The sequence below is a fragment of the Mustela nivalis genome (assembly GCF_964662115.1).
Source record: "Mustela nivalis genome assembly, chromosome: 4".
Classification (NCBI taxonomy): Eukaryota; Metazoa; Chordata; class Mammalia; order Carnivora; family Mustelidae; genus Mustela; species Mustela nivalis.
Genome location: NC_139023.1, coordinates 63,408,286 through 63,422,752, shown reverse-complemented (window position 1 = coordinate 63,422,752; position 14,467 = coordinate 63,408,286). Strand labels below are relative to the sequence as shown.

The window sequence follows — 14,467 nt, the reverse complement described above, 5'->3', positions numbered from 1 at the left end:
TTGTAAAAGTGAGACAGTAATAATATCTACCTCATAAAGAAGTCAGAAGGGTTAACAGAGTTAAATGTTTATAATATTTATAAAGTGTTTATAACAGTAGCTGTACAAATAATACATATAAGTGTTTGCTACTATTGTTACAAAGAAAATTACAAAATTTGATTGAAGGACATGAAAAAACATTTGAATGAATTTGGGGATAGACCATGTCCATGGATGGGACACTTCAGCATCAGAAGGGTATAAATTTTTTCCTGGTTAATTGTTAAGTTCTGTATAGTCACAATGCAAATGCCAACAGAATTTTATTTTTATTTATTTATTTATTTATAAAGATTTTGTTTATTTATTTGTCAGAGAGAGTGAGCACAGGCAGACAGAGTGGCAGGCAGAGGCAGAGGGAAAAGCAGGCTCCCTGCTGAGCAAGGAGCCCGACATGGGACTCAATCCCAGGATGCTGTGATCACGACCTGAGCCGAAGGCAGCCGCTCAACCAACTGAGCCACCCAGATGTCCCAATGCCAACAGAATTTTAAAATGAGATCTGAAAGAAGAAAATTTATGTAGGAAAGCAAAGGTCCATGACTAAATAAGATGATTTTGAAGAAAAAAACTGTGCCATTTGATTTATTTGGTATTGACTCATTATAAAATTATACAATGTGAGGCAGGTTATTACTGGTACATGGGTCAGGTAAAAAGGCCAATGGAAAGAACAGAGTCCAGAAATACACCTCCATGTATATGGGAATAGAAAAGAAGGGGCATTATAATTCAGTGGGTGAAAGATGGGCCATTCCAAAAAATGACTTGGATATTAGATTCTTTCATATGGAAAAAGTATATAATTTAGCCTCTATCTTACCCAAAACAGAACAGCATGTTCCAAATGGGCTAAAATATAAATGTAAAAAGACATTCTGTAGCCCACTGATATAACTCAGGAGGTAGTGAAGTATTTATCAAACAGAACACAAAAGGCCAAATACTTGAAAGAAAATATTGTTAAATTTCACATCAAAATGAGTTACTTCTGTGGGAAAAGAGTACCATAAACAAAATTAGGAGAAAAGCAGCCAATTATAAGCCAACGTTTGAAAATACACACACACAGATAGAGGATAGATAGTAAAATTATGAGCCTGCAGGCAACCAGTAAGAAAAAATTCAAATAACCCAGTGGGGACATGGGCAGAGAAAGAACAGATAATTCACAGAACAGGAAGTCACAAAGGCTAAACAGAAAGATTCTCAACCTTACTAGTAATCAGGAAATGCAAATTAATCAATCATCACAGATCAGCTCCCTCATCAACTTGACATGTGTTTAAGTCAATTCCGAGTGTTATGGGGAATGTGATACACTGCTGTAGGAGCATAAATTGTTTCTTGATTTGGCAACATGTAGGAGGTTACAAATATACAGATACCATAATCCAGTGGTGCCTGTCTCCAGGTGCCCATCCTGGGAAACCCACTGGGGTATGAGGAGGTAGGTACAGTGATGTCGCTGCAGCATTGCTTACAATCTCGGAAGGCTGAAACAACCTACACACCCATTAACGTGGGTGGGAGAAATAACAAATGGATTGTGGTCACCAGTATGCTGGTAAATGTTTAACAACCCGCTGTCTAGGGGGAAAGCCTTAAATTATAGCATTTGTCAATCTCCGGGATATGAATGCTCCCACCGTGGTGGATTTCTAGTACCACCGTGACATCACTGGAAGCGGAGCTGGGAAGAAACACACGAATCAGCTCCTGGAGAAGGTCCTCTGGGTGGGCTCCAAGACACCATTGATTATTTTCTTCCAGCATCTAAGATCAATGAAGGAACTAGGTAGAGCTGAAAAAAAATAATGCTTAGAAAAAAAGCAATTTGGAATATGGTATAATCAATAGGCTCGTGTTTATATAAATTTTAAAATTACACAAAATGATATCATGCATGTATACACACTGAAGGATAGAACATGGATGGGAACAAAACAAAAACTTGGGGGTAGGGTTTGCCTTTGGAAAGAGAAGGATACAGAGGACACAAAGAACTTCAGCGTATCTCCATGGTTTTATTTCTTAAAAGAACTGAAGCAAATATGTCAGGATCTTAATATCAACTTCTTTTGAGTCAATATTCAAAAGGGGAGGGTCTCTATTTATTCAAAGTATCTCATTAATATAAATATAAGGCAAAAATGAAGCATGACTATGATTATGTAAAAAGAAAACTCCCTTGAAAGACTCTGGAAGGCCATCCAAGGCGGTTTTGGTCATTGGGCTTGGATTCTGGAACCTTGTTTTTCTATTGTCCTCATTTCCACATTTTCTCTCCTAAGTTTGGCTTCCACAGTGGCAGAAAGCCACCGAGCCTGTGAGTGCTGGGCTGGGTGACATGCGTGCTGGCATCTGTATTTGATGGTTTTAGCACGCGCATCCAAATTCTCAGCCAGCCTCCATCTGAGGCACTGTGACTAGCCTGGGGGTCTGGGGGGGTGGGTTTTTGTTTGGCATCTTACCATGAGAAGATCCACCCTGGCACTCTTCCAGGAAACCTCTCTAGGGTGAAGCAGATGGTTCACAGAGGTGGGAAGCACCGAGAGACCACCTTAAAACTCTACCCTGGGATCTGGGTGGTCACAGAGGGAAAGGTGGCAAGAAGTGTTTTCATTAGTAGCAGCTAACATGGGATGACCCTACAAGCTGGGTAAGGCTCTGCCACGGACTAGCTAGGTGACTTGGGGACAGTGACTTGGTGCCTGTTGTTGGTTTTGTTTCTGTTTTCATTTATAAAGTGAATACTGTAATAGATTGTATTATTGTGCAAACTATTTGCAACCCCCGCCTTGGGAGAGGATTGTCTGGTGAGCTCCATTGAGGTCACATGGCCGTGTGACCTACCATGTCCCTCCTTGCCCTGTTGAACTCACGAGTGGTGGTTATGGAACTTACCTGGGGTCATGAAACTGCAAGAGGGAGCTCAGGGCCCCCATTTTTCCTTTGCCTCTGCCAGGAGCCCAGCTCCGTCCGGCTTTGGGACTGCTCCATCAGCCTGGTCCCCAGAGTAAAGATGGGGAGGAAGAGAGATGCAGTCGAGCTGGGAGAGTGAGACAGATTCAGTCAGCCACTGCATGGGAAAGGTCCTCCATTACTAGACCATTCTGGCTGAGACAGGGGGCTCACTTCTCACTTTGGAGAAGGAGATAATGTAGGTGACGTGCAAAGCCACCATGTGGCTTATAGGGATGCTGCGGTCAGGATAGAAGTCATGCACAGCTATAACAACCCACAAGTCTTGGGGACCAAACACATTGCATGTCTATTTCTCATGCACACTACACATCCTGTAGGGGTCCCTGCCCTTTGTAGTCATTCAGAAACCCCAGCTGGTGGTGATTCTATCTTGGTGGATACTTTTTTTCAAGACCCTGAGTCAAGAGGGAAAAAACGAATCTGGCAAACCACACTCAGGCTCGTAAAGCTCCAATTCATGAGAGATGCAGGCCACTTCCCCATTTCACTGTCCAAAGCTGCTCTCCTGACTATGGGCAATTTAAAAAGCGACAGGAATGCAAATCCAGCCCATGCACAGGAGGCAGAAGTTGGGTATGTGAAGTTAGCACGGAGACCTTCCTGGGGCCATTGGGGAATGGTGACTGGTGCTGGAGTTACTGTTCATCATGACTTTTAGGCTGACTCCAAATGGGGAAAAGTGGCATGTGGGACCACATTCTAGACAAGGGACCAGCACGCACAAATGCAGAGTCTGGAAGGCATCTGTCTTGCTGGGGACATTGCAGGTGTTCAGGAAAGAGCACGGTGCACACAGGGAACTGGCCAGTGATGCAGTCTGGAGCTGTTCCATAAAGACCTCTGGATGTAGACATTAGCATGTGGCAGCTGGGAGCCTCAAACATGGTAAGCAGGAAAGTGAACTGGGTCAGCTTTCAGTCCACATGAGGGAGGGGTGAATCCTTGCGTTCTGGTCGGGTGGTGAGGCTGGTGGGAGGAGCGGGATTTGTGAGCTCTGAGGGCGAGTCAGCAGGACTGGAAGATCGACAGGACATGATGGCTTGAGAGGTGACAGATGTAGGAGGATGCCAGTCTATCCTGAGTGGGGATGGGAACAAGGGCCAGCCTAGGCTGCCAGAGAGGAAGTGAGGGTCGCACTGGAGGTGGCAAACTGCTAAAAGTCACAGATGATGACAATACTTCATTTCAGGAGGTTTAGGAGCAACAAGAACTCTCTTCCCCTATGGGCTCTTTGATGTCGGCTACTAAAGCCCAGCATGCAAAGAACCCATCACCTGCAATCCCAGGCTGAGTACATGTGCCCAACGGAGGGGAGGACGTGCATGCTAAGACATTGCTCTGTTCATAATAACCTCCAATCCGAAAGCAACCAAGTACCCATCCGCAGGAGGAGACACAGCATTGCATTTCCATGATGGAATATTAGGCAACAATGAAAAATGAATAAATTAAAACGCCAAAAATGCCATGATGCGTGAGCCTTGGATACGGAATGTGGAACAAAACCAGATCCCCAAACACTCATGCTCTGTGATTTTCTTTGCACAACCCCCCCCCCCCCCCAGATAACAAAGTCACAGTGTTAGAAGTCCAGATAGGACTTTCTGTGAGGTGGACAGAGTGGGTCATGAGGAGCCCTCCAGAGGATGGCGGGGTCTTCTTTTCCTGAGGGGGGTGGTAGTTAATCAAGTGTTTGCTCTGTGACAGTTCAGGGAGCGGCACATCTAACTTTTGTAGGCTTTTCTATACACAATCTGAACATCAGTCAAGACAAGCGGACTGAGATACAACCTTTCAGGGACCACGAGAAGGAGCATAACTTGGTAAGCAGCTGAGAGGCAGAAGAAGGCGGGGTCCCCAAAGCAAATGGAAGGAGTGACGGGGCGGTCCCGCAGGGTGAAGACTGCTGAAGGGTCAGCTAAGAGAGGAGTCCAGGAACTCATCCACTGGTTCCAGGAAGAGGAAAGTCATTATCAACCCTGCTGAGACCAGCTTCCCTTTGGGGAGGCAGGGTGGGACAGTGAGAAGAGGCCAGGTTGTGGAGGGCTCCAGCAGTGAGTGTGGGGGGATGCGGAAGAGGAGATGGGGCATGTAGATGTGTTCCTCCCTGAAACAGAGAGGACACTGTGCTGGCAGCAAGAAGGGAACTCAGAGTCAGGACTGTTTCTTAATGTGGAAGCAGGCTTTGCCGTGGGGAGCCCCCAGGGGGACTGCTGATAAATTTCACCTTATCACAGGGGTCCTCTCCACTCCCACTTTGTACAAGAGATCCCCATCACCACCCATCTCCATCCCAACCTGACTTATATGCTTACTCCACCTTGTTGATCTTGCCCTGCTCGTGGCTCAACCCCATGGGAATGGGGAGATTGATCTGTTCTATTCCCCATGTTACCCCTGTGCTGGGAATGTGCCTGCCCACAGGAGATATTGCAGAAACATCTGTCATGGACAGATGAATGTGGAGGCAGACACAGAGAGAGGCTGGGGATAGGAGGACCGAGGGGCAGGGCAGCCCTGCATTGAGGGACCAGGGATGTTTGGAGACATAAAGAGGGAGCAATGGTTTGTACCAGGGTGAGTGTGGGTTGGTGGGCAAGGCGCTGGTTCTGATGGGGACGGGTGCTTCAGGGGAAGAGAAGAGACAGTCTGGAGGAGCCCAGAGGAAGTGAGAGAAGAATGAGCTGATGGAGAGTGCAGAGGGGCTGATGTGCCCTGGGGCCCATCAAGGCTGGAGATCGCCAACTCCAGGGGTCCTCTGCTTGACCCAGAAGCTGACAAAGGGGTGTGTTGATGTGTTAGCCCAGGACAGGGCCGTTTCCATGGGGATCCAGGGCCTCTTGGAAAATGGGGTGTGTGCTTCCACCGAATGACAGATGGGGATGATGGACAGGTGGTCTCCCTAAGATCAGAGAAGAGACAAGTCTCAGCACGGTGATGGTATCAGCTACCATGCCAGAGCGCGGACAAGGCCCTCCCCTACTGGACAGGAACTGGCCACATCAGCCCCAGGATCACGCCATTTCATGGGCAAGGTTGTGCTAGCCACCCCCCCTCCCTGTCAGGACTTGAACCCAGCCCGTAGCTTCTGGAGGCTGAGGCTGCAGCCATGTTTTTATATAGAGCAGGGTATGGACAGGGAGCAGGGTGCTGGGCTCTGGATGTGAGGTTCGGGCAGCCCAGACAAGGGGGAGAGGGCAGAATGAGCCCGGCTTCAAGAAGGTGGGTGGGAGAGGACACGAACGAACGTCAGCCTCCTTCACGAAAGCGCAGCCCAAGCACATCCGACCTGTGTTTACCTGGTCCAGGACTGAACCTGCCACAGCTGTGTTCTGAGGTGGACGTTGTGAACAAGCTGAGGGTGGGACAGGTTGGCGGGGGCATTCAAGAAGTAGGCGGTGGTGCTGGCAGAACCCCCAGGACTCTCAGGGGTCCAGCCTTTTCCATTACACACAGCAGGGGTGTGTGTGTGGGGGTCCGTTCTGGGCATTTCTGCCCCGTAAAAGCCCAGCTCTAGCTCCCAAACTCCCTCTCCCCAGCAAGAAACCCCAGGCAAGCCATCCCTGGGTGGTTCAGTGGGTTAAGCCCACTTCGGCTCAGGTTATGGTCTCAGGGTACTGGGATCGAGCCCCGCATCAGGCTCTCTGCTTAGCAGGGAACCTGCTTCTCTGTCTCTCTCTGCCTGCCTCTCTGCCTATTTGTGATCTCTCTCTGTCAAATAAATAAATAAAATCTTAAAAAAAAAAAAAAGAAAGAAAGAAAAGAAAAAAGAAACCACAGGCAACATCCACCTGCCCCAGTCTTCCTGACCCTGGCCTCCTGTCCCTGCCTCTTCTGGACTCCCCTGGCCCCCTGCAGTTTGGAGTCCCCAGGAAACCAGCTGAAAGAAGCAAAGCCTCACAGGATTCTGGGACTGGGGATCTCAGCTCCCTTTCCCACCTGGGGCAAAAGGCCCTTCAGCATTTGTTGCTCCTCCCAGGCAGCCTCCCCCTTCCTTCCCCTCCCTTTCCCCGGTGAAAAGGGAAGGGAGGCAGGGAAGGTCGGGTTTGGTGGAGAGGGAGACTGGCAGACCGACCCGTTTTCCAGCCTGTTTTTGGAGGGCACCCAGCGCGGTTTCTACACTTTATTTTTACCGGTAGAGAGACTAACAGGAGGATAGATCATGGAGCTCTGCCTGGAGGAGGCCAATTACTCCAGGCAGCCGATCCAGAGTTTTTACCTCGCAGGTTGTGGATTCTCCCGCCCGGTTCTACACCGGTCCCCCGCCCCCCGCCCCATCCCTCCAGCTTCTTCCCACCGGTCCAGTTTTGCGCTCCAGAGGGTCCTCTAAACTTGTCTGACCCACCTTCCTCTACCAACGAAGGGGACCCTTGTGCACTCTCCTTCCCCACTTCTGAAGCCTTCCAGGCTCCAAGGTGCCACCTTCAGCCGACCCCCATCCACTCCCTGTCCTCCCGCCAGCCCTACCTCTTCTATTCCCTCCGTCATTGGGCATCTCTTCCATAATTCCGGCACCTGGGCGGCCAAGGTGCCCCCCAAAAGCTCAGCGGACCAGCGCTCCCCCCGCCCCTGCATCCAGGTGACCATCTCCTTCCTCCCTCTCCCGCACGCACACTCAGGCACCAAAGGTGCCCACCCGCGGGGGCCGGAGCACAGCGGTGCCGCCCCTACCGGGGCGCGGCTCCACCTGCAGGGCGCTGGGCGGCCGGCGTGCGGCTGGCTGCGCGGGCCGCGGGGGCGGAGGAGCGGGCGGCGCGAGGGAGGGGCCTGCGGAGCAGCGGCGGCGGCGGCGGCCCCAGCCCGCGCAGCCCGGCTCGGCCCCGGCTCGGTCGGCGCAGCGCCGCGCGCGTACCCTCCCGCCGCCGCGCAGCCAGGCGCCCGGGCACCAGGCCGCCACCACCACCGCCGCCGCCGCCGCCGCCGCCGCCGCCGCTGCTGCCGGGCGCACGACGCAGCGCGCACCGGCCGGGATGCGCGCCCGGGCCCTGGCCCGCCCCCACCCGCGGCCGCCGCCCGCCCGCCGCGCGCTCGCCTGACCGCGGCGCCCGCCCCGGCCGCCCCGCCCGTCCCAGGCCGCCCCCGGCCGCGATGCCCGCCCCCCGGGGCCCCGGCGGCCCGCGCCCCTGCTAGGCTGCGGCGGCATGGCCCGCGCGCCCGGCGCGACCTCTGCGGATTGCATCGGTGTGCGGCGGCGGGGCATGCCCAGGGCACCGGGCACGGCCTTCAATGGGCGAGGACACGGACACGCGGAAAATTAACCACAGCTTCCTGCGGGACCACAGCTATGTGACTGAAGGTAACGTACGTGTTGTCTGAGGCCCCCTCCGGCCGGCCGCGGCGTGGGGATGCCGTCGCACCGAATGCCCTCCGAAGGTTTGGACCGCGCGCTGTGTGTCGTGTCCCCCCCACCCCACCCTACCCCACCCTGCCCCGGGTCCCGGAGGGAGGGAGCCTGAGGGCGCTGGCCTCCGCTGCCCAGCGCCCTCCTCCGCGCCGCCCTCCGGCAGGCAGCTTTCGGCCCCCAGGCCCGTGTGGCATCCTGTATCGGCCCTGGCCATCATTTGTAAAAAGGCCATTCCTGCGGTTAATCTGGTGAAGAAATCCAGGGAGATGTAGTGGCTTAGAATCCTGGGTTTGCCATTTCAGCCCTGCCCAAAGCCCACAGAATTTTCTAGGCTGCCCACTCCCCAGAGACGAAGAGGGATCCACGGGGAAAAAACCCCAATGCCAGACCCCCCCCCCCCCCAAGAGGCTCGCTGTCCCTGGGCACTCCCTGTACCTCCAAAGGCAGGGGCCCCTCGTGGGTGGGAGACGGCGGCCGGTTTGGGGTTGGTCTTTTATTCCCGGTGAGTTATACTGAGACAGAAAGAGCTGGCCCCAAACTGTCAGAATTTTCCCCTAAAAGTGGGACATGCCTTCCCAAAGGGGCCCTGCATTTGAAATCCCCCAGACTGGTCCAACAGGCCCAAGCCCAACCCCCACCCCGAGGTGGTAGAATCCCGCTGGTCAGCGCTGATGGACCTGTGACTTCCAAGGGTCTCTCTCCTTCAGCTTGCCCAGAGAATGGTGGGGAACAGCTCCCAAACCGCAGCCAGGGGCCTGCGGAGCGAATCCCTGATTGAAGATGGGGTGATCGCTAGCCGCGGGGTGTCAGCATGCGGCAGAGGGGACACTTGCGCTGGAGACCTTCCTGGGTTTAGGGACTGCCTGCACCTTCCCTAGCGGCCGATAAACTGTCCGCATAAGTGTTGGTGGGTTGGTAGCAAGAGGTCCCCCGGTGGGTGCCCCCAGTGGGAGGGGCCCTGCGCAAGGCGTTCCGCCGGGCTGGCGCGCGTGGGTGCGGGTGTCAGGGAACCTTGTGTGGGCTTGGCGGCGGGGAATCGACTCCCGGGTACTGTCCGCGGTCTAGTGCCTGGCTCTGCCGGAAATGAGGCCGAGTCCAAGCCCGAGTCCCGCGGAGGCCCGGGAGCGCGGGGCCAGCGCAGGGCGGGACCCCAGTGTCCCGTCCCGGGGAGCTGAGGCTTGATGTGTATCCTGGGCGGAGGGACGCTGAGGGGTGGCGCTCCCCGCTCCTGGGAGGAGAACCGCTGAGTCACGCTTTGCTGGTGGGGGAGGGGAAAGGGAAGGAGGTAGGGCTGCCTGGTTGGGTGAGGGCTCAGCCCCCAAGCTCGGGCTTTCTGGGGCCCAGGGAGCTGAAAGCGGCTCTTTGTGGCCTGCCTTGGTGAGGGTGAGGTAGAGTCAGCGTGCGTCGGGGTGTTTTTTTTCTGCGCGCAGGCTGCTGAGCGTAGAGGGTGAGAGGCCTCTGGGTTGTTGGCAGGTGCCCTTGTGGTCTGGCTCTGGCTGAGAGGGGATCTTGGCAGGTCATTCCGGTCTGGCTTTCTGCAGAAAGCCTCTGTTTTCTCATCTCAACCTTGAGGATGATGGGATAGGATGCAGGACTCTGATTAAAAGTAAAACCCCCTATGCCTGACCCATAGCGGACATTTGCAAACATTAATTCCTTCTTCATCCACCCCACCACGCTTCTAGCTTGCTTCCAGAAATTTATTGCCTCTTACCAGAGCAGAGCAAGGGGGAAGTACATCCTTTGAGAAAGAAGTGATGTTTTTAATTCCTCTTCATGCATTCAGCAAATATTTCCCTACTATGTGCCAGTCACTGTTTTGGCCCTGGAGACTAGACAAAGATGCTGTCCTTGGGCAGCCTATATTCTAGAAGGGAGCTCTGTGCTATTGAGGGAAAGCCCTTCTCACTAAGTCTCGGTTTCCCCATCTGTAGAATGGGAGTGAGAATACCATCCTGCCTACAAGGTCTCAGGGTTTCTGGGAGGGGCCAGTGGGACAGTGGATGAGGGAGCAGCCTTGGAGATGTAAATTGTTAACTAGCAGCTGAAGTTTGTTGAACACCTACTATGTGCCGGGGACTCACGCAAGATCTCGTGTACATCGCCTCCCAATTTTATAGAAGGAACCGAGGCTTGACCTTGTCCACATCCCAAACTGAGTGCCTGTATGTGTAGGGCGTAGGGCTTGGGGGCTGCCGTGCAGAGACGAGTGAGATCAGAAATTCCTGTCCTCGGGGAGAGTAGGGTCTAAGAGAGGAAGCAAGAGATGTGATTGTCATAATTAGAATTAGATGCGGTTTCTGGCTGCCCTGCATGAAGATGGACTTGCCCAGCACTGCACCTGGCATTTTATGCTCCCTCACTGGGTGGGTTACGAATTTGGATGTCACTTAGACTTATGTTCAAAGCCTCCTTCTGACTCTTCTCATGCTGTGTAATCTTAGACAAGTTATTAAACCTTTCTGAGCCTCACTTTCTCCTTTTGTAAAGGGAGAAATAATCATAACTTATCTTACGTTATTACTGTTGGGATGATCGGTGATTATGCTAATACAGAAAATACCCAGCACAGTGCTTGGTCAGCTGGAGGTATTTAATCAGGGGCACGGGTGTAATTAATACAGTTCCTGGAAGAGCTTCACGAGCAGATAATGGATGCTGAGATTTTGCGAAAGACCCAGGTGTACAAATTCCTGTTCCACCTGGTCATTTGGCTCACAAACACTCACTCACCACACCCCAGTGACTCTGGTCTACTTCCTGTTCCTTAAGCAGGTCATTTTTTTTTTTTTCCTTGCCTCACAGCATTTGCACTGGCTGCGTTCTCTATCTAGACCACCCCCTCCTGCTCTTCTTACCGCTGACTCCTCATCCTTTAGGTTTCCAGTTAAATGTCATCTTTGCCAGTGGGAGTCCTGCTTGAGTGCCTGAATCTCCACTTGTAAAATCTCAAACAGTTTGGGAAGAGTTTAGATTTTGTTAGTCATTCACACCTTGGTATGAATTTGTCAGAGCGGACTCCTCCACCCCACCCCACCCTGACCCCCTTTAACTCTTGGCTCAGCTCAGCTGATAGAGTGTTGTCACCACAAGCATGGGTGCAGGCCACCCTGGGACACAGAACTTTGGAAAGTTTGTGGGGAGGGTGCTGGGGAGAGCAGTACAGTTGAATCTCTCAAGACAGTAGAAGGACCTGGACCCTTGGGAGAAGGATTGCCAGGGGTAAGAGAGTACCAGCAAGTCCTGTGGGTTTAGACTTCTCAAGAGCCAGATATGGCCCAGGAAGGAATGCTTCCTGGCTGTGTTCCCTTGCTGTAGCCATGGAGCTCAGCTTTGGGGTGAATGAAATGGGCGTCTCGAGGCTAGTCTGATCTACAAACCTCTTCCTCCCCTTCTGTCATCAGTGTTTAGGGGCCTGTCTTCTGCTGGGTGTGGCCCTGGGCAGGCAGTTAGGGGCCAGACGCAGGGTTTTGGGGGCTCACACCCCAGGGGAGGTTGCAGTGGTCATTCCCAGGCACCTGAAGGGGAAGGCTCTTGAGGGCATGCTTTCCTGCTAGCACCCCAGTCCCAGCTTTTCTCCCTTGAGCATATCAGCCATGAACCTCTGTCGTACATGCATTGCGTGCCTCTTGGATCCACAGAAAGACTCCTCTGTTTCCCTGACCCCATATGCTCACTGTCCTCGCGTGTTGCATGTGATTTCAGAGCCACCCAGGCTGAGGAAATGAAGCAGGGACTGGGACAGGGAGTTGTTAGGGTCAGGAGACTGAAACCAGCAGCTGGGCAGTTTCTGCAGCATGGAATTGTTCTTGTGTTTTGGACTAGTTGCGTGGGGATCCTGTTGGCCTTCTGCCCAGGCCTAGACCACAATGGGGAGGTGTGCTATTTGTGGGACCCAAATTTGCCCCCCATGGAGGGTATTGAGGCTGATCTCCCCAAAAGCCGACCCCTCACCTCACCAAGAGCATAGCGGTTCTCAGCCAGAGAACTGGCCATAGGCTGGGTCGGATTGGTCCTGGGGTCGTGCATCTGTCTTGCAGTGGTGGTTCCAGAATGCACATGGGCTTGAGTGGACAGTAGAGCTGCAGGAAGTCAGTCTCTCTCTTGTGAAGGGATAGGAAAGCCCCCCCCCCTCCGCATTGTTGCCCGCAGCCACCTTGAGACCACGAAGGGAGTGAACCCTAAGGTGACAATGCTTTTGGTGCCCAGGCAGAGCGTGAGTGGCTGCTGGGGTCTCTGTGACTCGCTGATTGCCCCCCTCCCCCACCTCTGGGTTTCCAGTTTCATGGGCTGGCACATTCCTTCATCGCTTCACACCTTAAGCTAAGTTTCTGTGACTTGTAGCCAGCTACGACCTCTTTCCTGGTTATCCGGAAGACAGGAGGCTCCCTTGTCACTCACGGCCAACATCTGAGATCCCTGAAACCAAGAGGGAGTTTGATGTGTTCACTCGCTGTTTGAGAAATCCTCTGTGATGGCTTTCATTGTACTCAAGTCAAAGCTGCCCAGTTCTGGTTTCCCTTTCTCCGCTGTCCCAAGGAATCATTTCCAGCCTGATGAGAGATCCCAGGATCTGGTGTCAGGAGACCTGCATCCCCGGTAGGGTCTGACTCTGGGTTCACCATCTCAGTGGGTCACACAGTCTCAGAACCTTAGCATCTTCTCTGGATTGCTGCTTTCGATCACTTGAAATGAGGGACATAGTGTTGTTTGATATGGTAACATGACGTGAGCTCCCCACCCTGCTTTGTGGAAGGAACACTGTCCATGAACTCATGGCGTGCAATGGCTTGATGTGTATAAACATGTCTGGCCCAGAGCCCTGGACCCAGTCAGTGCCTAATAATCCTGGCCTGCCAACAATGATGCCTGCTCCTTTGGGGTACAGTTAGAGTAGCCCTAAGAACCACCATCAAACTGGCTAACCCCACCCTGTCCCCACTTCACCGGGAAGTGGAAGCTCAGAGAGGTCCCTTGTGGCTCTGCCTTCAAGCCAGTCCAGAGGGACAGTGGGCCGAGCCAGCGTTTGGTTTGGAAAATCAAGCAGTGGACTTCTGGATCTCCACATCTTCCTTCCATTTAGGAATATCACTTCCAGGAGCAATCCTGAAGTTTCCCAAGGTCATACTGTCTCCATTTCAGGGGTGGGGGCAGCAAAGGCAGCTCTAGGGTATGGGGGCTCACTGCTGGGTGTTCTCTGTTCAGCCACATCACCTCTCTGAGCCTCAGTCTCCTTGCACAGCCTCCTGCCCTGGGTTGTCACATGGCCGGGAGAAGCAAAGGCCACGCTGACTCCAAAGGGCTTCCTGTTGTTACCAGTTTCCCCAAACCACATTGGGCTACACTGTAAGCAACACACTCGTTTATTTCTAATCAATTCCAAGGCAAGGGATGGTGCAGTCATGGGGTAGGCTTTTTCTCATTTTCTTTCTGCAAGATGGGAATCAGATTCTAATAAAATTTTCCACATCATCTCCTGGTTGTCTTAACGTGCTCCAGCTTTCGGTTTTTATCCTTGAAGCCCGCAGAGCCAGGGGACCTTTTCGTAAGAGGGGACTGTAGGTCCGGAAGCGTGACTGTGTGTCACCCTGGGTATAATGGACAGGACTGGAGTCGCCATGGGAACGAGAGAGAAACACAGTCTCCAGTCTGCTGCACTAAGATGCACATGGTTAGCAATTTGTGATAGTTCCTTCCAGTCTTTTTTTAATGCCCACGTCTGTGTTTAATAAAAGCTGTAATCGCTCCATATAAACCGTGTTGAAGGCGATTTTTTAAATGAAACATGAGCTTATAATAGAGTTCTCCAGTGCTTGGCGGGCTTCCTGGTTGTACAACCCATGCAGTCACGTGGGGCCCTCCACACTCAGGAGGCCTGTTTTTGGTTTCGTACTCTGCCATGGCCATGTTGAAAGTTTTATAATTTTATCTCCAAATCCGCGTTTTTGTAAGTGACATCTGATGGTACAGTGGAGCGGGCGCCTGAACAGAGGTGATGCCCACAACACGTGTTTCGGCTGTTTTGTGTGGCTTCTGTACACACTTAACTTATGTGCACTTTGAGTGTCGCTGAGCTCCCGCACGGTCTTGCTC

At 52.7% G+C, this 14,467-nt stretch overlaps 1 protein-coding gene and 1 long non-coding RNA gene across 4 annotated transcripts in view; one reads left to right on the top strand and one right to left on the bottom strand.

Moving 5' to 3' along the window:
- Positions 1–937: 937 nt before the first annotated feature.
- Positions 938–7,724, bottom strand: LOC309863043. 2 transcript variants are annotated; one of them, XR_014310866.1, is made up of 3 exons: positions 7,498–7,724; positions 2,950–3,094; positions 938–1,818 (listed from the first exon to the last, which is right to left on the bottom strand). It is a non-coding gene; the product is annotated as an uncharacterized lncRNA (long non-coding RNA). The 2 variants fall into 2 exon arrangements; XR_014310867.1 differs by lacking the exon at positions 938–1,818 and adding an exon at positions 2,493–2,626.
- A 358-nt stretch (positions 7,725–8,082) lies between these two features.
- PPP2R2C (protein phosphatase 2 regulatory subunit Bgamma) overlaps positions 8,083–14,467 on the top strand; it is a 126,864-nt gene continuing 120,479 nt past the window's right edge. The window contains exon 1 of one of the 2 annotated variants that reach the window (XM_082727479.1): positions 8,083–8,326. In XM_082727479.1, coding sequence (XP_082583605.1) covers positions 8,257–8,326 — 70 coding nt within the window. In that variant the 5' untranslated portion in view covers positions 8,083–8,256. Of the gene's footprint in view, positions 8,404–14,467 lie in introns of both variants that reach the window. The other variant, XM_082727481.1, reaches the window with a different exon arrangement.